We start from the raw sequence: 22,301 nt of genomic DNA on the forward strand, positions 1-22,301 counted from the left end.
TTCACTCCCATTTCCCCCCCCATCCATGCCCTCTTCAAGCTCACCTTGACCCACCTCATGCTGCTTTGAAGCATCATCAATTTCCCTTCTTGGCCCCCATGTAAGCTAGAATTATAAATGGTTCCCTCTCTTCAGGTATTATCCCCTTCCCTTTCAGAACTGCAGTCATCACCCGCTCCCTAAAAACCCATGCTTGACACCTCTGTCCTTTCAAATTACCACTCCATCTCCAACTTCCCTTTGCTCTCCAAAATCATTGATGTTCTATTGCTTTCTAAATTCATGCCATGTTTGAATATTTCCAATCAGGTTTCCATCTCTGCCACAGCACTGAAATCATGAATAGCATTCTCGGTGACTGTGACCACGTTATTTGTGCATTATTTTCACTCCAGGAACCTCTCCCGCTTTCGCCCCTACCTCAGCCTATCTGCCAATGAAACTCTCAGCCATGTCATTGTCATCTCCAGACTCAACTATTCCAATGCTCTCCTGGCAGGCCTCTACAACCTCTAAACTTCAGATTATCCAAAGCTCGGCTATCCATATCCTATCCTGTAACAACTCCCACTCACCCATCAACCCTGTCCTTGCCAATATACATTGGTTCCCAGTCCCAAGGCCTCAATTTAAAAAATATCTGCTTAAATCTCTTCATATCTTGCCCCTCCCTCTCTCTAGTCTCCTTCCACCTTACAGCCAACATTTTTTTTTAATTCTCCATTCCTCTGACTCTGACCTCTTCCGCACTCCCCCCCCATCATTAATGACCATGCCTTCAGCCACTTAGGTCTCATGCTCAGGAATTCCCTCCATAACCCCTTACTTCTCTACCTCCCTCTTCTCCTTTAAGGCCCTCCTTAATCTCACATTTTTGATCAAGTTTATCCTAACCCCTCCTAATATCTGCTTCTTTGACCGAGCGTCCATTTGTAATTACATCTCAGTGAAGTGCTTTTGGACAATTTACTACATTAAAGGTGCTGTATTAATAAAAGTTATTGGCCTAGAAATATATTTACCACGAATGGAATACCACAGAATGTATTAGAAGACGTATGGACTATACTACAAAAGTTCAGACATCTCTAGTCAAAGATACTGGAGAGTGGACTGTTTTAGTAAAAATTGCATTGCTCACAATGAGTCTGTGTGTGTGTGTGTGTGTGTGTGTGTCGGGGGGGGGGGGGGGAGGGGGGGGGGAGGCGGGGGGATTTCACACCTCCAGAGAGAATTTTAAAAGTTGTTTGTAAGAAATCTCCCCAGAGACAGTAAAGTGTTTTTTGATTGATTCCTGCACAATAAACATTTTAATGACTCACTGCCAATAGGTTGGTAGGTAGATGTTTGAATGGACAATCAGACTGTCCCAAAGTGATTCACAGCTAATGAATACTTTTGAAGTGTGGAAATTGTTTTTATGTATACACATGAGGCAGCCAATTTGCACACACAGTAAGATCCCACACACCAGAAAATTAGATAAATTACTAGTTAATGGGCTGGATTTCACTGGAGCAGGGCATCTGGTGGCATGTGCTGCCAGTTAGACTTTTATCTGCACCCTCCAGCTCCAAATGTTTTTGTGCCGTAACTTGCTGGAAGTGCAAGTTGATAACGTGTGGCGGCAATGGGGATTCTAGAAACTTAGTGAACTGCAAGGCCAATTATCTCCTTAACCAATGAGATTTAAAGACTGAGAAAGAAACAGAGGAATGATGGAAAAGGAAATAGGGTGAATTAGAGTCAAATCAGATATAGAAAGAGAAATAGACAGGGAAAGAAAGATTGGATTAAGAGAAAGAAGAGATAGAAAGGAAAAGTAAAGAAAAAATTAAAAAGTGAAATTTAAAAAATCTCCAAGAAGAATTTACTACATACTGGAATGAGATTGAGCACTGTAAATTGTTCCATTTTGGGCCCAGAGAAGTTGAATGGCATTGCATTAACATGTTTAAAAAGGTACTTATGATGTTAATGACAAAACTTAACTTTCTGTGGCAAATTTAATATCCAATTAAATGTGCAAATCTAGAAAGTGCTTAAAAATAACAGGGAAGGATAAGGGTAAGATGCTGATTATGTGAAGCAAATGCGGAGTGGGATAAATCTTTGAATCCGCTGCACTTACTGGCCGATTTGCACATTAATAACGGCATGCGATGTTAATATCCCATTATTATTCGAGCAAGATGTGGCCCAATACGTTTCTTTTGGTGGCCTTGGTCAAGGGATAAATGTTGCTCAGGGCATCAGGAAAACTTTCCTGTTCTTGAAATATTGCCATGGGATCTTTTATGTCCTCTTGAACAGGCAGATGGGGCATTAGTTTAACATTTTGGGACATCAGTTTAACATTTCTTCCAAAGAGATTGGTGTGGCGACTATGTCAAACGCTGGAGAGAAGTAGAGAAAGGATAATGCACTGTGGGCACAGCCATTGAAGGCAGCATCTCCAACAATTCAGGACTCCTTCAGTTCTGCTGAAGTGTCAGCCAAGATTGTGTGTTCATAGATAGATAAATAAATAAAAGAATGTTGTTCGCTCGCATACCACACATATGTAAATAAAGAGCTCTCCACGTCTATTTCAGGCGTGTTTTTTATATCACAGGCCAAAAAGTATTTAAACTGAAGTTTAAATTAATTTGCGTCAATCTTTGTTTATTGAATACTGCTACAACAGTTTTTAAAAATCTCAAACTTAAATTCAGGACATAAATCCCATCTCAATAATGATACTCATAGCTACTGTTCATACTTGGAACTCAAAAAGCACATTTGTTCACATAACAAGTAAAAAGTAATAAATATACTTTCCCACTTGCAATTTTCTCCTCACTTCTAACTCTGTTTGGCGTTCTTACTGTACTACCTGATTACAGCGGGAAGACATCAATTAGAATATAGTATGAATCATTTTGATTTCAAAGTTACCTCAATGCAGAACATGCGTTACTGTGTTTTGATGTTTTGTACAAGAAACAAATGTTAGTTTCTCCCTGGAGGTTTTTGTTCTCTGCAATTTTCTATTGAAAGGGCAAGGGATTAGACACATCATGATCCATGAATGACCAGTCCTGCTGTCAATCATTAAAATGTCTTAACACTGTATGTAGCTCAACACTGTAGCTAAAGTAAATGTTGGTCCCTTAGAGGATGAGACTGGGGAATTAATAATGGGAAACATGGAAATGGCAGAAACTTTGAACAAATATTTTGTATCGGTCTTCATGGTACAAGACACGAAAAGCATCTCAATAATTAATAATCAAGGAGCTATTGGGAGGGAGGAACTTAAAACAATCACTATCACTAGAAAACAAGTACTAGGCAAACTAATGGGACTAAAGGTGGACAAGTCCCCTGGACCTGATGGCCTGCATCCTAGGGTCTTAAAAGAAGTGGCAGTAGAGATAGTGGATGCTTTGGTTGTAATCTACCAAAATTCCCTGGATTCTGGAGACGTCCCAGCAGATTCGAAAATCACAAATGTAACGCCTCTATTTAAGAAAGGAGGGAGCCAGAAAGCAGGAAAATATAGACCAGTTAGCCTAACATCTGTCATTGGGAAAATGCTGGAGTCCATTATTAAGAAAGTAGTAGCAGGACATTTGGAAAAGCATAATACAATCAAGCAGAGTCAGCATAGTTTTATGAAAGGGAGATCATGTTTGACAAATTTGCTAGAGTTCTTTTGAGGATGTAACGAGCAGGGTGGATAAAGGGGAACCAATAGATGTCATGTATTTGGATTTCTAAAAGTCATTCGATAAGATGCCATATAAAAGGTTACTGCACAAGATAAGCGCTCACGGAGTTGGGGGTAATATATTAGCATGGATAGAGGATTGGCTAATTAACAGAACAGCGAGTTGGGACAAATGGGTCATTTTCAGGTTGGCAAACTGTAACTAGTGGGGTGCCACAGGGATCAGGGCTGGGGACTCAACTATTTACAATCCTATTAATGACTTGGATGAAGGGACCAAATGTAATGTAGCCAAATTTGCTGATGATACAAAGATAGGTGGGAAAGCAAGTTGTGAGGAGGACGCAAAGAATCTACAAAGGGATATAGACAGGCTAAGTGAGTGGGCAAAAATTTGGCAGGTGGAGTACAATGTGGGAAAATGTGAGGTTATCCACTTTGATGGAAAAATAAAAAGGCAAATTATTATTTAAATGTGGAGATATTACAAAATGCTGTGGTACAGATGGATCTGGGGGTCCTCGTACATGAAACACAAAACATTAGCATGTAGGTACAGCATTAGGAAGGTAAATGGAATGTTGGCCTTTATTGAAAGGGGGATAGAATATAAATGTATGGAAGTCCCGCTACAACTGTACAGGGCGATAATCTAGAACTAGGGGCATAGTTTCAGAATAAGGGGTCGCCCATTTAAAATGGAGATGAGGAGGAATTTCTTCTCAGAGGGTCATGAATCTTTGGAATTCTCTACCCCAGGAAGCAGTGAAGGCTAGGTCATTGAATATATTTAAAGTGGAGTTAGACAGATTTTTGAACGATAAGGGAGTCAAGGGTTATGGGGAGCAGGTAGGGAAGTGGAGTTGAGGCCAAGATCAGATCAGCCATGATCTTATTAAATGGCAGAGCAGGCTCGAGGGGCCAGGTGGCCTATTCCTATTTCTTATGTTCTTATGTACATATGCATGCTAGGATCTTGACAGCTTGAGCCTCTTCAGCCAACAGTCATCTGCTTCTTTGACCCAACATCCTTGCATGAACTTGAGAATCAAACACAAGAAATGCTGGTGTCGACATGTTTCATCAATTTCTTGTAAAATGTGTGATATTTTAATGTCACAGACCATATTTCCAGTGGTAAGTGCTCAGCTTAAATAGAGAAACCAAGATGATGGCCAAAAGGAACTAAAAAAAATATTTTATAATTGGCAGCCATTATGGACTGCCTATTTTGAATTTCCTATTTGGTGACTCTCTTTCTTACTAGTTCACACATTATGTACTGAATTGATTTGTTGCTGTTTAAATGAATATGAAATTCCAGCTAATTAGCTGCAGAAAATCTGCATAAATGAAGGTGTGGCTTACATGCGACACATCCCAATCTCAGTTAAAGGATGGCAGCTTTGAAACGTTAACGTAGTGTATGAATTCAAGTTCTAATGTAGCTCTCCCATAACTCTGAGAAAGATGAACCATCCATGGCTTACTAAGGAAGTTAAGGATAGTATCAAATTGAAAGAAAAGGCATACAATGTTGCGAAGATTAGTGGTAGACCAGAAGAGTGGGGAAAATTTTAGAAACCAGCAAAGGATAACTAAAAAAATAATAAAGAGCGGGAAATAGATGAGAGTAAACTAGCAAGAAATATAAAAACAGACAGCAAGAGCTTCTATAAGTATATAAAAAGGAAGAGAGTAGCTAAAGCAAATGTTGATCTCTTAGAGGATGAGACTAGGGAATTAATAATGGGAAGCAAGGAAATGGCAGAGACTTTGAACAAATATTTTGTATCTATCTTCATGGTAGAAGACACTAAAAGCATCCCAATAATAGTAGAAAAAAATCAGAGGGCAAAAGGGAGGGAGGAAATTAAAACAATTATCCCTAGAGAAAAAGCAGTAGGCAAACTAATGGGACTAAAGGCTGACAAGACCTCTGGACCTAATGGCCTGCATCCTAGGGTCTTAAAAGAAGTGGCTACAGAGATAGTGGATGCATTAGTTGGAATCTTCCAAAATTCTCGAGATTCTGGAAAGGTCCCAGCAGTTTGGAAAACTGCAAATTTAATGCCCCTAGTCAAGAAAGGAGGGAGACAGAAAGCAGGAAACAATAGGCCAGTTAGCCTAACATCGGTCATTGGGAAAATGCTGGAATCTATTATTAAGGAAGTAGTAGCAGGACATTTACACAATCAAGCAGAGTCAACATGGTTTTATGAAAAGGAAATTATGTTTGACAAATTCATTAGAGTTCTTTGAGGATGTAACGAGCAGTATGGATAAAGTGGAACCAGTAGATGTAGTGTATTTGGATTTCCAAAAGGCATTCGACAAGGTGTCACATAAAAGGTTACCACACAAGATAAGAGCTCATAGTGTTGTGGGTAATATATTAGCATGGATAGAGGATTGGCTAACTAACAGAATGTCGTGATAAATGGGTCATTTTCAGGTTGACAAACTATAACTAGTGAGGTACCACAGTGATCAGGGCTGGGGCCTCAACTATTTACAATCTATATTAATGACTTGGCTGAAGGGACCAAGTGTAATGTAGCCAAATTTGCTGATGATACAAAGATAGGTGAGAAAGCAAGTTGCGAGGAGGACACAAAGAGTCTGCATATGGATATAGATAGGTTAAGTGAGTGGGCAAAAATTTGGCAGATGGAGTATAATATGGGAAAATGTGAGGTTGATAGAAAAACAGAATATTACTTAAATGGAGAGAGACTATGGAGCAGGACCGAGGGGCTAAATTGCCTACTCTTGCTCCTATTTCTTATTTCTTATGTACAGAATGCTGCGGTACAGAGGGATCCAGGTGTCCTCGTACATGAAACACGAAACGTTAGCATGCAGGTACAGCAAGTAAATAGGAAGGTAAATGGAATGTTGGCCTTTATTGCAAAAGGAATGGAGTATAAAAGTAGGGAAGTCTTGTTACAACTATACAGGCTATTGGTGAGTCCACACCTGGAGTACTGCGTACAGTTTTGGTCTCCTTATTTAAAGAGGGATATAGTTGCATTGGAGGCAATTCAGAGAAGGTTCACTAGGTTGATTCCTGGGATGAAGGGGTTGTGTTATGAGGAAAGGTTGAGCAGGTTGGGCCTGTACCCATTTGAGTTTAGGAGACAGAGAGGTGATCTTATTGAAACATAAGATTCTGAGGGGGCTTGACAGGGTAGATGTGGAGAGGATGTTTCCCCTCGTAGGGGAGTCAAGAACTAGGGGGCATAGTTTCAGAATAAGGGGTCGCCCATTTAAGACCGAGATGAGGAGGAATTTCTTCTCTCAGAGGATCGTAAATCTTTGGAATTCTCTAACCTAGAGAGCTGTGGAGACAGAGTCATTGAATATATTAAAGTATGAGATAGACAGATTCTTAAACTATAGGGGAGTCCAGGGTTATGGGGAACAAGCAGGAAATGGAGTTGAGGCCAAGATCAGATCAGCCATGATCTTATTGAATGGCAGAGCAGGTTAGAGGGGCCTTTTGGCCTATTCCTGCTCCTATTTCTTATGTTCTTATGTTCTTCCAGAGATTGAGGACATGGAGGGAATCCTATGTACCTTTGAGTGACTAACTTACTGCAATCAAAGTTGATTGATAAACTCCACGTATTTTAATTCTAACAGGACTAGAAAGCAAAAGATACAGATTTCAGATTATATGGAGTGCTGTCTGCACACGAAAACTGCCACTTGGCTGTAAAAATAAATTTAAAAGTTGCACTCTAATAGATGTGTATGGAATTGTTTTGGGGTTTATGTGCCTTATAAGCAGTATACTCAAATATATTTTAGTGCTGCATTCAGATGGCTCTTGATTGAAAGTAGAAAACAAAATGCAAACCAGTCAGCACAGTACCAGGTTTTACAGAATAGTCTTGTTCAACTCCAGTTTAACACAGATACAACACAATTATTCAGGATCCTTTACACATCAACGCTTTCACTTACATACCAGCATGAGTCAGATTCTGTGGGTTGACTAAAATGAAACATTGGTTAAGTATTAGTTGTGTGGTTTTGACCATGTTCCTTAGATGCTCTGGCTTTCTTGGAATCTCTTTGTACCAACAGTGCACAGTGCAGAACAAACTGTATCATGGTTTCACAGATGTTTGCAGGGTGATGCAAGCAGCATTACAACCTCAGTGGGAGCGTATGCGAGATGCTGACTTTGCATTGGAAGGCAATTATTATCATGGTATAAGTGAAACCATTAGATACCAGCCCAAAATAACTTGAACCTAAGCCTACCTGCAATTTACCTGACCACTCATTGCTTTCTTGGGAAATATACACACAGGAACAGTGAGACCTGTATGGTTTCCATAACCCTGAAGCTTTGCTGGAAGGTATTAACCTGCTAATCATTTCTAAAATTCCTCCCTCTCCCCATCATGTCCTTATAGGTGATAAGGGAGGGCAAGTAAGTTATCTGTTCTCAGGCTGATACCAATATGGCTCTGAAATAGCATGGATTAATTCATCCAAAATGTCCTTACTTCCTGTGGAGAGTAACCAAATCTTTACTTTATGTCTGCTGACACTGACCTGAATCCCAATATTCCATGGCACTAGTGCTCCTAATCACTGCATTACTCCATAGTCAAAAGCTTAAACTCTCAATTTACCATTAGACTACACTTCAGTGAGGCTTGCGTGATGAGCTAAATATTCATAGTGTTGGACGATGCATTTGAATACAAGATTCTTTGGATTGAATATTCAAAATCTTCCCACCAAATGTCATCTATACCAGTAGTTTATTTCAACTCAATTAAGTCCATTACTTCTGAAAGGGGAAGAGAACCCATTTAAAAAAAACACAGCTGTACTTATTCTTCTTATATTTCACAGACAATAATTATGTACCAAACACTGCTTATAGAAATCAATGAAAAATTTTCATTCGGTTCTGCTGTTCCTTTGTACTGCATGGTGCTGCACTTTGTCAGCAATAAAATTGCCATAGGGAGAATATCTAAGAATAATTCAACCTTTTTTCTCCTCCACCCCCACCCTATCTGGTGGTAATGGATTGCACAGAATTTCCTAATAGCTGTAAATCAAAAGAAAAATAAGTATCAGAGTGCATCTCTAACATCAGCTTTGAAGCTAGAGCATGTGTAAGCATGCATTAAGATGAAGGCCCTATTCCCCTCCCTCAACAGTATTTCTGATATGGTTCATACACAGGATGGGTTCAACTGGCTCAGCAGGACTTCCAGACTCAATTAGGCACAGTGACAAATTATTCTAGAATAGATACAAGAGATCATGCGAGAGAAAGTGATTGGATGTTTGGCAGAAGGAAACAGAGCTGAAAGCCCATAAAGGGGTGGTGGTGGTGGGGGGGGGGGAGACAAGAGAAAAACAAGAAAGGGTTGAAGGACAAGTGTGCATGATGGGGGGAAAAGAGATGGCGAGAATGAGGGGAAGAACGATTGAGAAAAATAGAAATAGAGGGAGGAGGGAAAAGGCACACAAAGTGAAAGAAACATTGAAAGAGAGAGGGGTATACATAGAATAATGTTCTGTTTTCAGTGCAATAGTAATGCTCAGAATATTAAAAATTATTGAGAAAGAAAAGAGAGAAAGAGAACAAGAGTGGAAGAAAGGTAGAACCCCCAGTAGTACTATTTGAGCTGCTAGTTGGGAAGGACAGAGCATTCCAGCAACAGCACCCTCTCTGATTTTCTCTCCCCCCTCTGGAGACTCATAACTTTCACTGCGGTGCTCTCATCTGATTCCTCTTTGAATGTTTCAATGGAGTCAGTATTTACTTCACTATGCATTTCGTTTCATCAATTGAGCAAAAAAAATGCTATTTTCCTACACAACAATGCCATCAAAATTGCTTGCACAATTGTAACTACACCTCAAAAGCAGCTCATTGGTGACATCCTGAGTATGTAAAATTTACTATAGTTTGTTCATTAGTTGTTTTAAATTCACATCATTGATTCAGGAGCTTTTAATAAGGTTCCCTCACCCGCCTATCGATATTTTGTGCAGCACAATTGTCTACTCTATATGAGTCATTCACTTCATGGTTTTAAAAAGTTGAATCTTTTTTCTGCAATCATTCGTTTCCACAAAGATCAGATTAACTGGTCTTCGTCTTGGCTAATTCAACAAACTGAAGTCTGGGATAATTTTGTCCTCAATTAGCTCCATTGTCTGCAATAATACTTTCATAAGTACCATGACACCAAGGGGGCAAAGTTGCCCTGCGCCTCGATTGGGGGCGGTAATCTGCTGGGGCCGGGACTCTCTGTGCCCGGAGCAGAAGTCCCGTCACCACCGCTAAATTCGGATTACCGCCCCTCAAAAGGAAACGGAACGCAATCTCATGCGCTCCACTTCCTTTGGGGGCGGTTACCAGAGCGGTGGTGGGGCGGTGAAGGAACCATTATTGACGGTTGTGCGGCAACCCCAGGGCGTGGCGCTGCCATGGCAGCACCTCCACAAACTACCAGATAATTTCCCGGGAGGAAGTAGCATCCCCTTCCTTGGGTCGACAGGTCTCCTACGCCCTCAAGAGGTGCTAAAGGGGCTATAAAAAGGGACAATTTCACCCCCCAAATTTCATCTACATGAGGGCTAATTTTTCTGGAACTGAGCAGTCCTTTGACTCAAGGATCAGGAAAAGGGGCTGAAACTCAGATGAGTGGTTCTCCACCTCTTTAATGTTGCCCTTTGATTTCTGGAATTTTCTGGGGTGTGACAGGGTGGTGGGCAAATCTGGCTTGAGTCTGCAGAAGGCACAGGACAGACAGCACCATTTAAATGAGGTGGGAAGGGCAGGGGGAAATTCCTGGTTTTCTGCCTCACTTGCTGGATACCTTAGCACTAGGGCGCACAGAAAAGCTAGTGCTGTGGCCTACTCCTGAGCCCCTGCTGACCATAGGGTGGTGGGAGTCCAAAGGCAGGCTGATGAACTACAAGTAGGCCACAATTTTTTTTTGGAACTCCTGAGTTCCAATCTTCAATCTTCTGATGGAAATGGGCAGGCAAATTTAGATGTATGGGAAGTAAGGTTACTAAGGGATATGGAGCAAAGAGCAAGGAATTGGGATTAAGATAGAGCTGCCATGATTAACAAAATGAGAGAACAGCCTTGATGCACCAAATGGCCTATTCCTATCCTTAACTGATCCCGGAGGTATTCCATTGCCATTAGCTGACTAATTTGAACTCCGGCCATTGGCTGAACTAACCATTTGTCACCATTAGTAACAATTTTAAACACCCTCCTTTATTTCAGGAGCTTTCACTTTAGCCACAAGTTTGTTGTTAGACACTTTATAAATCTGATCATCAAGCAATACAACATCCACCACATTATGGCGCTCGCTGTTATTTAGAGTAACTGGTACAGCATCTTCAGGTGAGGTACAGATACGAGGTTATATGTGAATGTCAAAAAGCGAATGTCCAAATTGCGCCCCTCTGCGGTTAGCTTTGCGAAAACGACATCTTGTCCTTAGCCTTCCCTGTTTTTGTAGGAATTTTCCCATTAAATGCACCACAGAAAGTTAAGTTATGTCATTACAAGTGTAAGTACCCCTTTAACGATGTGATAAATGTTAATGACTATAAATCAACCCATCTAGCACTGAAAATTAACGATTACATGTATGGAGATCATTCCTTCAGGTTTTAATTGTTGTTGGACACTTTTCTTTCTTTTTCATTTTTCTTTCTCTCCTATTCCAATCTTTTTTCCCTCTTTATTTCTCTTTCTGTACCTAATTTGATATATAATTCATCTACTCTTAATTTTTTTTTGAGCTGAAGGGTGCAGGGACAAGTTTAACTAATGGGAGACACGGTTAGAATCCCTGCTACATCAGATTCTGGACCAAAGTTTTTCCTACTATAGATGTCAAGTTGGCAGATCATCGATTCTCAGGATTATGCTTAGATCCTTTTAGAAAAAAGCTGCAACAAATTTCAGTCAACTCCTCCACTGCACCTCCATTCCCCCTCCCATCCAACTTCCCTCACTCATTCCTCCACCTTTTCTCCCCCGCTCCTCTTCCTCCCGTCCTCCATCTCCACTGTCCCCTCCTCCTCTATAGATTGATACAGGCACCTGTAGTGCATCTTCAACATGCTAATGGTGTTCTCAATGATGGTCATGCTCATGAAAGTGGTGCTCATCTGAAGTCCTGAGACAGTGCATTGGTCGTTAACCATGGCTGCAGAGGATAGTTTTGATCTCCCAGGAGCCACGCAGTATCTTGCCTCTAAGGGTCACAGAGTGCTTTGACAGTGGCTTGCTTTAAAATGAAGGAATTGTGGCAATTCCCAGAGAAGCAAGAATTGAATTGTATTATGGTGCGCTGCCAATCACATACTACACAAGAAAGTGGAATCTTTTCTTGTTGGCATAGGTAAAGGGCTTAAGCAAGAGAACAATTATGGACACGTGGGTGCAATCAGACCCCTTGGACATTGGGGAATCTGGCCATTTTGTAAAATTACAGTGTCCTGTCATTTGTCACTGGCTGTCTATAAAGAAGATACAATTGGTGGCTTTAGAGAACATTGCCGGAATTTTAAAAAGGAGGCGGGTTGGGAGGGGTGGGTAACCTTACCAGCCACTGGTATATCAGTGCTATGATGTTGGTGGTCTGTAAATGTACTTTGGTGTGGGGATATAAGCGGATGTTGGCATGCACCTCCAGTGTAGCCTCACTAGCATGCTCTCCTTCCGATGCTTCTCCTCCTCTTTTTCCTCCAATCAGAAATGGGGTTGGGGGGAGAAGATCAGCAGCCATCAGAAAATGGTACAAAAGGTCGATGACAAAATAGTTGTCAACAATTAAAAAAAAACAGAAATTGCACATGTTAATATTGAATCCAGAATTGCTCAATTTTCTTCTCTCTTCTCTATGGTCACCAGCAACTCTAGAAGCCCATTTTGTACTGGTGGGAATATGAATGAACTTGATTGAAATGGAAAATGGGTGGCATGACATCACTGCCTCAGTTGCCCATACAAAAAAAAAAGCATGGGCCCTTCTTTTGGCAACCAGAAAATCGCAGCAGAAAACAGGGCAGGTGTGAAAGCAGTTGGATTCCAATATTACGGTTCTCCATCCTATTTCCTGCTGCTGCCCACCCAATTGGTTATACAATTATTACCGGGTATGATAGGCTAGTAGTTATGGTACTGGACTAGCAATCTAGAGGTTCTGCATTCAAATCCCAATATGGCAAATTGTGAATTGGAGTTAAAGCAATCTAGTAATTTGTGTGCTAGCACCAGAAAAATAACCATGAAAGCTTCTCATTACAAAAACGCAACTGGTTCATTAATGTCTTTCAGGGAAGGGAATCTGCTGCCCCTGTCCGGGCACAATTGACTCCAATCTCACAATATGTTATTGGCTTAATGCCCTCAGGACAACGGAGGATGGGCAATAAAATACTGCATTTCCAGTGTTGTCCACATCCTAAGAACAAATGGTGCTCAAGCTGAAACTTGAGGTTTATATTTCAGCATCAACCTAATATTTATGAGATGCAATTAATTTTGACCATCAAACATTCTTAAAAGCATTTAACTTCTCATTGGCAACATACCTCTCGACTACTTTTCCCCTTAATATATCTGAACCAGTTTGACCTTATGGCATTAAAATCAACTTTCCTGAAATTGATCACTTAGCTCATAAATATATCACAGTATCAAATTTAATATTACTCTCTACCTTTAAAGTTTTCCACCATTTCATTACTAAATATTACATCAAGTATATAAATTCCTAGTCCCCATTTTAACAAGTTTGATCAAAAAGCAGAGCTGCATTGGCTTCCTAAACTGACATTTTGGATGATTCCGTCCCGATTCCATTTTAATTTAAGGCAGATACAAACCCTCAACCATCACTCTTTCCTTTTCCTAATGCAGCTGTTATATGTTGAAAAAAGGCATCAATTTCCTCTTCGTGTCCTGGTTGCCTATCTCAATTCCAAATTATTACTTTCTTTACCAGTGGTGAGGCAGATTTCTACCCAAACTGACAGGTCTTCAAGAGTTAAATTTCCTCTTTCAAAAACTTCTCATACCTCTTCTAAACATTTTAAATCCAGCTGTGAGATTCATTTCCATCCCTTAGTGGCAATATACACTTCCTTTCCAAAGTACATTCCTTTTGAAAACCAGATACGAAAGTAAAATGTGTATGTTCAAACCTACTTCACTATCTAATCTTACTTCACTATCTAGCCTTTATAGTCGATGGGATGATTCAGAAAATGTGCATGAATGGAGCAAGATGATATAGGGGGAAAAATTGCCCCTTTTTATATCCCCGCTAACGTAAAATTCTTTTCGCCTGGGGAGGGGGACGCTACCACCTCCTGGGAAATTAGCTGGGAGTTAGCGCCCCGGGCCACCTCGCAACCAGTGATGACGTCATTGGCGTGCATGGCAACCCCTCCCCCTCCCTGCGCCGACCCCTCAACGCCCCGCGGGGGAAATTTCCCTGCGGGTCATGAGGCTGGCGTGAGCGGATGTCAACGCCAGCTTCAAGGGTCACGAAGCTGCTGCACATCCGCTCTTGGTTTGCTCCTTAAAGGGGAGAGGGCCAACACCCCAGCCTGCCATCTTTTTTTGTCGGCCGACTCTTGGGTCAGCTCAACGATGGTGGCCTGGATCGCCATCGTGTAGCCCGGCACTCCAACTTGGGTGCCGGGCTGCTGGCTTGGTCGCACGCTGCCCTGGTGGCCTAGTGGAGGCCATCAGAGGTCTTGCAGAAGCCGTCTCCTTTAAATCGACGGGGACAGGTGTTGAAGTGCGTCAGTGCTCAGCGGAGCATCTGCGTAGTGCTTCCTTCAGCGCCCCAGTAACCGCTCCCAAAGGAAATGGAGTAAGCAAGATGGTGTTCTGCTTACTTTCAGGGATAGTAAGGGCAATTTCGCGGCAGGGGCAAGACTTCTGCGCCGGGCGCTAAAAGTCCCGGCCCCAGAAGTTTACCGACCCCAATCAGGGCGCAGGGCAATTTTGCCTCCATAATCTAATGTAAAATATTGGTCAATATGTGACAATTTAAAAACAAGTTTTACTTGCCAGTTCTTCCCTGTGGCCATGGTCACTACTACCCATGTTTAAATATTTTAGTGGTGGTTTCTTTAGTGTGACCTCTAAAAAGAAGATTACATCATACCAAGAGTTTTGTGACACCGTGGAATTTAAATTTCACTGACATCAAAGACTAACTGCTGAGAACACCCAAGGTCAAAGCATAAGATTAGCCGACAACAAAGAGAGAGATCTATAAACTTTCAACACTAGGACCTCAAGCTATGATTTTAATTTCTTTTGCTTGGTGAACTCAGCATAATTTTAGCTGGCAAAAAATGTTAGGATGTGCTGATTATGTTTCCAATATTATTCCCAATAATATTATAACTAAGCTTTCATCGACTCAGACTTTCAGCAGTTGTCAATCGAGAAGCATTAAAACAAAGTCGTGGCCCATGGTTTTACTGTTCTCTACAAAGTAAGTCAAATTGGTTGTACAGGTATATAGTATACTGAGCTGAGGTATCTTCACTAATACCATGAACATCAACCTTCACATTTGCCACTGAACAGCCACTTAAAAAGGAAACAAATTAGTCTGTACCTCAAAATCATTTGCCTTGTTGTAGTGCATGTTCAAGGCTCTGAAGAGCTCAGAGTCGCGGGAGACAGTTAGCTCCTCGGTGCTGGTTACTCCATCATTAATAGACTGACGAGCGAATTTCTCCATCTGGATGTAGTAAAATTCTCGGAAATTGCTGAACCACTTGATAAGCTGTGAGGTGATGCACCTATTAAACTGTCAATAGGAAAACACAACAGGATGAGCAGTTTCAAATTCAATCTGCCACAATATACTTTAGTCACTAAAATTTTAAATAAAATCAAATTATATTATATTTAGAAATACATTTAATATAACTATTTTAGATGATAGTACATAAAATGGTACGCATTATATCCATTACAGACATTTTGTACAACAAATGCAGTATTCTACTCAGAATTCCTAATGAAGTCATTTTGCCTCACAGTGTCTACCTGTACACATTGTTAATTCAATAAATAGATCATTTCAAACATGCAACCAAAACAAAAAAAATACTTTTGAGAGCTCATTCAATTGATTTAATGTCTAAGTTCAATCAAAATCATATTTAGTCTATGAACTGAATCCATCATTGAAGTATATTTAACAAAAAGCATATTTCATCTAAATTTGCATATATATAAGATACATCCATTATGCCACACAAAATCAACAGTACAAAATTGACTATTGCTTAATCGTATAAAATTAGTTCAGGTAGCTAAGACAAATTTTCAGCATTTTCTAGGTTGTCATGCTATAAGTATTTCTAATCCTGCTTTATTAAATTTTTTTGTGATCTACAAAATAGTTTAGGTTGGACTATAAAATTCTATATTTGTGTATTCTTAGTTTCCCATTCCCCTTCCAAACATCTGTTCAGGAGAAAGAACACCAACATGAGGAAGTATGGAGAAGAGACCAGGTGCATTCCCAGAAGGAGGGGACATAGGACATTATCTCACCCAGGGCTGCTTTCATACACCTTCTCCACCTGGCCTACATAGGTAAAGGCCTGGAAGTACATTGCCTGTTCACCCTTTGGTTGGGGCACGTAACAGGCTACCATTCAGGGGGAGAAAGGAGAACTATTGTATAAAAAAAGCAATATATAGACATCATGATTCAGTAATATCCTCTATTGTTGTAATCACAAAATAATTACAGATGAAGGCAGCCATTTGGCTAGTCTTAATTCGAGTTGATGAAATGTTATTAGTGAGTACACACTTTGAACACATTATTTTAATACAGCCTTCAACCATAATATTCTCAATATCTCTTGTGATTCTCTAATTTTGCAGTTCTATGTTTACAAGCAATAAACTAAGTAGTGTGTACCGTTTGAGGGAATCTTTTGGATAAAATTATATGGGTCAAACACTAATTTATATGTTTGTAAGTCTGAAAAGATATGGGCCCCCTAAATTAAACAGGAGTGCAGCAGAAGCCCTCAAAAAATGGTTGGGACCCGGCCTTCAATGGAGGGCCTTGTCTGGGATGGAACTTTCAGCTGCCTCAAATGACAGAGGGACTGGAACTCCATATGCTGGAAGTCTTCACTTCACCAACCTCAGTGGGACCCAATGTAAGGTTGCAAGCTCGTATGCTCAGTGAGATGAAGTGTACTGGCTTTCAGAAGAACACAAGTGGGCCCCATTGAGGGTTAGGCCAGAGAAGTGATCTAAAGAATTGATTTTTTATTAATCGGCATCCTTAAACAGGGGGCATAAAAATAATTTCTCTATAGTGGGGGGGGGGGGGGGCTGGCCGGGGTGCAAATCGCAGGGCGCGATGCTAATTTCAAATCGGCCCCAAAACCTCGGGGGCAATTTCGCCCCAGGCGCAACCGTCACCCGCTCCTGGGTGAAAAGGCAATTGTGCCCCATTAGCGCCTCCTGGCAGCGCTAATTGGGTGCAAAAAAGGGGCAATTTGGCCCCTACATGTTTAAAACGGTATTTTTAAAGTGTAAATCATTATGTTGAAAAAGAAGCTGGCAAATGTTATAACACAGGTTAACTAAGTATCTCCGCCTCTCTTCCCTTTCTCTGCACCATACCACCCCCTGCAATATTTCAAAAGCTGGTGGAAAAGTCAAAGTTCACAGCTTCAGAATTTAAAAAGTCTGCACTAGCCACAGCTGGGAACTGAAGTGACCAAAGGGGATGATTTTAGGTTGCTTTTCTATCCCCTCCTTCTTCATAAAAGGAGTTAAGGTCATAGGCAGTCTTCCAGACATATCTATTGTCAAGCTATTTAGAAGTTAGATTACTTGTGGTAGTTGGCTTCAGACTTAGTAGCTTGGTGACCCTGAACTTTTATGGGGACCTACGTGACTACAACAAATGTTGCCCTCCTTTCCAACAGTGTCTTGTGTGTGCACAAGGTCAGCTAAATCTCTATTAGTCAAGTTAAAACCAATAAATTCAAACCGCCTGTACATCAGACAGCCTGATCCACTGCCTTTTCTCATCATAGGCATCTATCATTTTTCCCCTTTAGAGCAAGGGGTGTGCATTAATCAAAAATCACAGTGAGCACTTATCAAGCATTTGCTCTGGCCATGAAGAGGGCTGCCTGCTTCTATCAAGCTGACAGCTAATGGGTGTGTAATTACAATGCAGAAAGTTGTTTCTATTCCAGTGAATTTAAGATAATGAAGTGAATGAAAATTCATGGCAGTGAAGGCTAAGTAACAAGGAAACAGAAGTGGAGGTTGTTGCAGCTCCCAAAGGCCAGCTTGCATCATAATTGCCTTCCAGTTGCAAGGGTCCTCACAGATAATTGACCAGAAAATGATTAAGTCATCATCAAATCACTCTGACTGCAAGAGTTCAAACATGTACTTAACCTATCCAAGAATTATATTTTCACTCCATGTGTCTGCTCTGTCTCCATTCAGCCTTGCGGGGACCTGATTAAAAAGACAACTGAAGGACCCCGTTATCAGATTTGCTGCTGATTTCAATAGAACTTAAACCCATTACTATTTGCTGAACTCAGAGTTCTTTCCATGTTATCTCTGCAGCAAAATACACTGTCCAAATTTCCAGACACTGAGATAAGAACTACAGGCCCCATGACGACTACTGTTCCTTTTTAATTCTTTTAGTATAAGAAACAAAACATAACAAAACGATAGCAGCCTGCGCACCCGGGAATGAAAATTGCTTTGACATGGAGATTAAGCTTCAGTATTGTTACAAGACATTGTCTCCTACATACAAGAATAGAGAAAAAAGAAAGGGTATTTTTTTCTAGAATGGCCTGTAGATGACCTAATGGGACTACAAAAAAAAAAGTAAGTCCACATGACAGTGTTTGGCAGAAGGGTATAAAGGGAGATTTAAAACCTATTGTTACAGAATTGAAATACCAGAGATGCACTGGCCAAAACAACAGAGCCACTCAAACATGAGGGCTCAGCATTTAAGACTTGTGTCACTTTTTGCTTATCAAACATTAACAGTTCCTGAATTACAGTTTTTTTAAACAAACATAGTAATCTTGATCTTTAAGGTCCTCACTGGTGCATCACAAACAAGTGAATGGCACAAGAGACTGCCTCTTCTTACTGCAGCCTAATTGTCCCTGTGACGGATTAATGCTTCCCGTGGGACATGTCCAATCCCAGTGTTTGCTGAAGAAACTTCCTAAATATTCAATGAGCACAGTCAAAAGAAGCATAAAACAAATCAATTTGACACCTTAATCTAGCTCGGCAGTAATCGACTCAAGTCGATGGGGAGGGGGGGTTGGGGGAGGGGAGGAGGTGGACAGAAGAGAAAATTAGATTTTTAATTTTTTTTTTTAACAGATGAAAACCCTGTTTCCAGTGGTCATGAGATTCAAAAAAAAAATGTCTCCTCCTCTTCAAGCACTACATTATCTCCTCTTTGGTTGTATATTAAGAAAACTATAAAACAGACTTTTTTTCCCCCCTAACAGATTAAATTCTGTGCATATTCTCCTTAGTTGTTGAAGTGACTTAATTTGTAGTTCTAATGTACACAACTTTAAAATGTCGTTTTGTAAGAATGATCAATGTATAGTAATTATATGCATCATTAGTCATTAGCGAATTACAGATGCCATAATGACATCTTCACTTGTAGAATGAAGATATTTAATATTATACAGAGAGCTGTTGAAGCTCAGAATTTTCTTTTTATTTGCGGTGATAAAGACTTCAGGCATTGCAAGAACTATTGGTTGCTGCAAATCATATATTAAACTCACCACCTTAAACTTTCTATGGAGCCAGAAGGTTTATGGGCTACTTTACAATTCCTCCAGCAGCAAGCATGAACACTATTCCAAGCAATTCTGGCATTACATCAAAATATCTGTGTAATGGCAAAATGTCATTAATAAAAAAACACAATGCCTTTGAACTGCAAAACCATTGGGATTCAAGTTTACTTATTAAAAAAAAATTCAATGATGTGTTTATTCCAATTTTATGCAATATATTGTGCAGTATGATCATCATAGCAAGCATACTAACTGGAGAATGAATACCAGTCGCAGGGTATGGATGTAAACTTTCACCCCACCCATTATGTAGCATGCTATTACCTCCAAAGATAAAAAGCCCTTTGAATCAAGTTTAGAGGTGGAGCAGGGAGAAGTGTATAAATGATCCAGAGAGAAATAAAGCAAAAATGCACTTCAGAAACTGCTGAGTAAATACACTTTGCAATTATGCCTATTGTGCAAGGTCCATCCTTATTTCACTACATCATATATTTGTCTCAGAACTCCTTCCCAAGATTCAAATGTTTCTTTTCTCTAATCACTTCTATCTTTGCTCAAAATTGCTTAGGTCAACAGGCAAATTTTAATTACTACAAAATGTATTTTAATGTAACTACTGAAAATAACAAAAAATTGCTTCACTATTCTGTGCCTAATATTAAATGTCTTAGTCCTTCCCTTTTTAATTTTTGTTAAAATCTTACTTTTACAATTACAGTTAATATTCTGTGTCACTAAATGTTCAATGACAGGAGCATGGCAGATTATATATTGATCATAAATATTAAGTTTTCCCATGAATCTTAGGGCATATTTTTCATCAGCTAATAAAAGGACAAAATACCATCAAAAGCTTCCATAAATAGGCCTTAGTTGTATTTTATAACTGGAAAAAATGTTGTTTTCAATGAAAAACGACCTCGGGCACATTTAATAGATCTTAAACCATGCAATCAAAAGGCACTTTTATATTAATAATGTGCCATTGCTGGCAGTCCCGTGTGCCTGTCACCACCAAAGGTGCACTAGAATATAAATTAAGTGAACTTTGTGCGTTGCACTTCCATAGGTCTCGAGAGTGCCTGTCGAAAGTACAGAAAACAAACAGATGTTCTTATTTGCCCTTGAAGAGGGAGCAGCAGTGCACAGGTGCAGTAAAGAGGGGAGGACAGTGATTGGAGTTCACAGGTCTTCACCTGACCACTGCTCTCATCGACTCCCACCCCCCACCCATATAAAAGTGCTCAAATAAGATTTTTATAGTACAGAGCCGCTTCTAAAAGCAACTGTTGATTTTCACTGACTTGTTAAAACCATTCCATTGTAACCATGGTCTTATTGAATGGTGGTGCAGGCTCGAAGGGCCAAATAGCCTACTCCTGCATTTTCTATGTTTCTATGTTTTTATGCCAGCAAAGGACGCAAAGAACATTGTTGCCACCAATCTGAGAATAGAGCTTTGCCAGAAACAAATGAAAAATAAATGTGCTGCCACATACAGGGGCCGAAATTGCCCCTTTTTTAAAGGCCTGTTACCATAATGGGGCGGTAAGGCCTTTCCGCCCGGAGGCAGCGTAAATGGGTTACCGTCGTGCTCAGTCTTTCCCGCCCCACCCGCAGACCCCTTACCACCCGGCACCGATCCCTTTTGCACCCCGCGGGGGGGAATGGCCCCACGGGAATGTCACCGGTGCTGGTCGGTGCCGACAGCTTTGCGGGGCGCGAAGCTGCCATTGGCTGGGCACTGCGGCCGCACCGTTGCGGCCGCCATTTTGTTTTAATTGTCGGGCCGACTCACACATCGGCTCGACAATGGCAGCCGGTGCTCAGCATGGCACTAAATGACACTGCTTGCCTTCCGCCCCACTCCCAACTCAGTTCAGCCCCGCTCCCACCTCCAACAGCACCGAGAGCGCCATGAGCTTTTATAAAAAACAAAGTATCAAATATCGCTTCATTCTCCATTCATCTCTACGGGTGCTAAATCTTCAGTTAGTCCAAATTATACGCCCCAAATGGGGCAGTGGGCAATTTTGGCCCCTTATTTCTTTTTGGGCAGCAACTTCCTCACTTTCTGAAGAGGAACATTACAGTTAATGGTGAAACTACTTCACAAGTCATATAGCGAGGAGTGGAAGAAATACTCCTACTTAAGTTGGTGAAGGCAATTTTTTTTTTCTGGCCACCATTTCCTTCATGTTCAGCTGTATTGAAGCTTATGATGGCATTAATCTACAGGCAGGACTTTGTTTTGCATCTTCAATGTTAAGTTGAAAGCAATAAACTACCCCATTTATAGGGACAAACTGAAGCTGAACTAATGGTTAAATTTGGCTTCCATTTGCTATTACAAAAGGGACTACACAAGTCAGTATGTGGAATTTTGGGGCTTGATCTTGCGACCTAAGCGCAATATTTATCACTGCTGGTGGCAAGCCTATTATTTTAAATATGTAAATGTTTTACTGCCAATGTTCAGACATTAACAAGGAGGAAATAAAGCTCATGGAAGAGGAAGGAAAAGGCATCCTGTGTAGTGGCAGAGTGTGAACCAGAGGAATTTCTCTAAGTAATTGTCAATGGCAAATAGAGTCCTCCCTTGTTGAGAGCACAATTCCAGCTGTGTAAAGGAGCAGAAATTCCTTTTTTCCCCAAAAAGCAAAAGATGCAGAGCAGTAATTCCATT

The 22,301-nt window shown here is 40.6% G+C and overlaps 1 protein-coding gene across 1 annotated transcript in view; it reads right to left on the reverse strand.

Annotated features, from left to right (window-relative positions):
• prox1a (prospero homeobox 1a) overlaps window positions 1-22,301 on the reverse strand; it is a 105,176-nt gene that overhangs the window by 60,677 nt on the left and 22,198 nt on the right. Inside the window, exon 4 of the mRNA XM_070888712.1 lies at window positions 15,373-15,567. Coding sequence (XP_070744813.1) covers window positions 15,373-15,567 — 195 coding nt within the window. The remainder of the gene's footprint in view (window positions 1-15,372; window positions 15,568-22,301) is intronic.

The sequence above is a fragment of the Pristiophorus japonicus genome, chromosome 9 (genome assembly GCF_044704955.1).
Source record: "Pristiophorus japonicus isolate sPriJap1 chromosome 9, sPriJap1.hap1, whole genome shotgun sequence".
Lineage (NCBI taxonomy): Eukaryota > Metazoa > Chordata > Chondrichthyes > Pristiophoridae > Pristiophorus > Pristiophorus japonicus.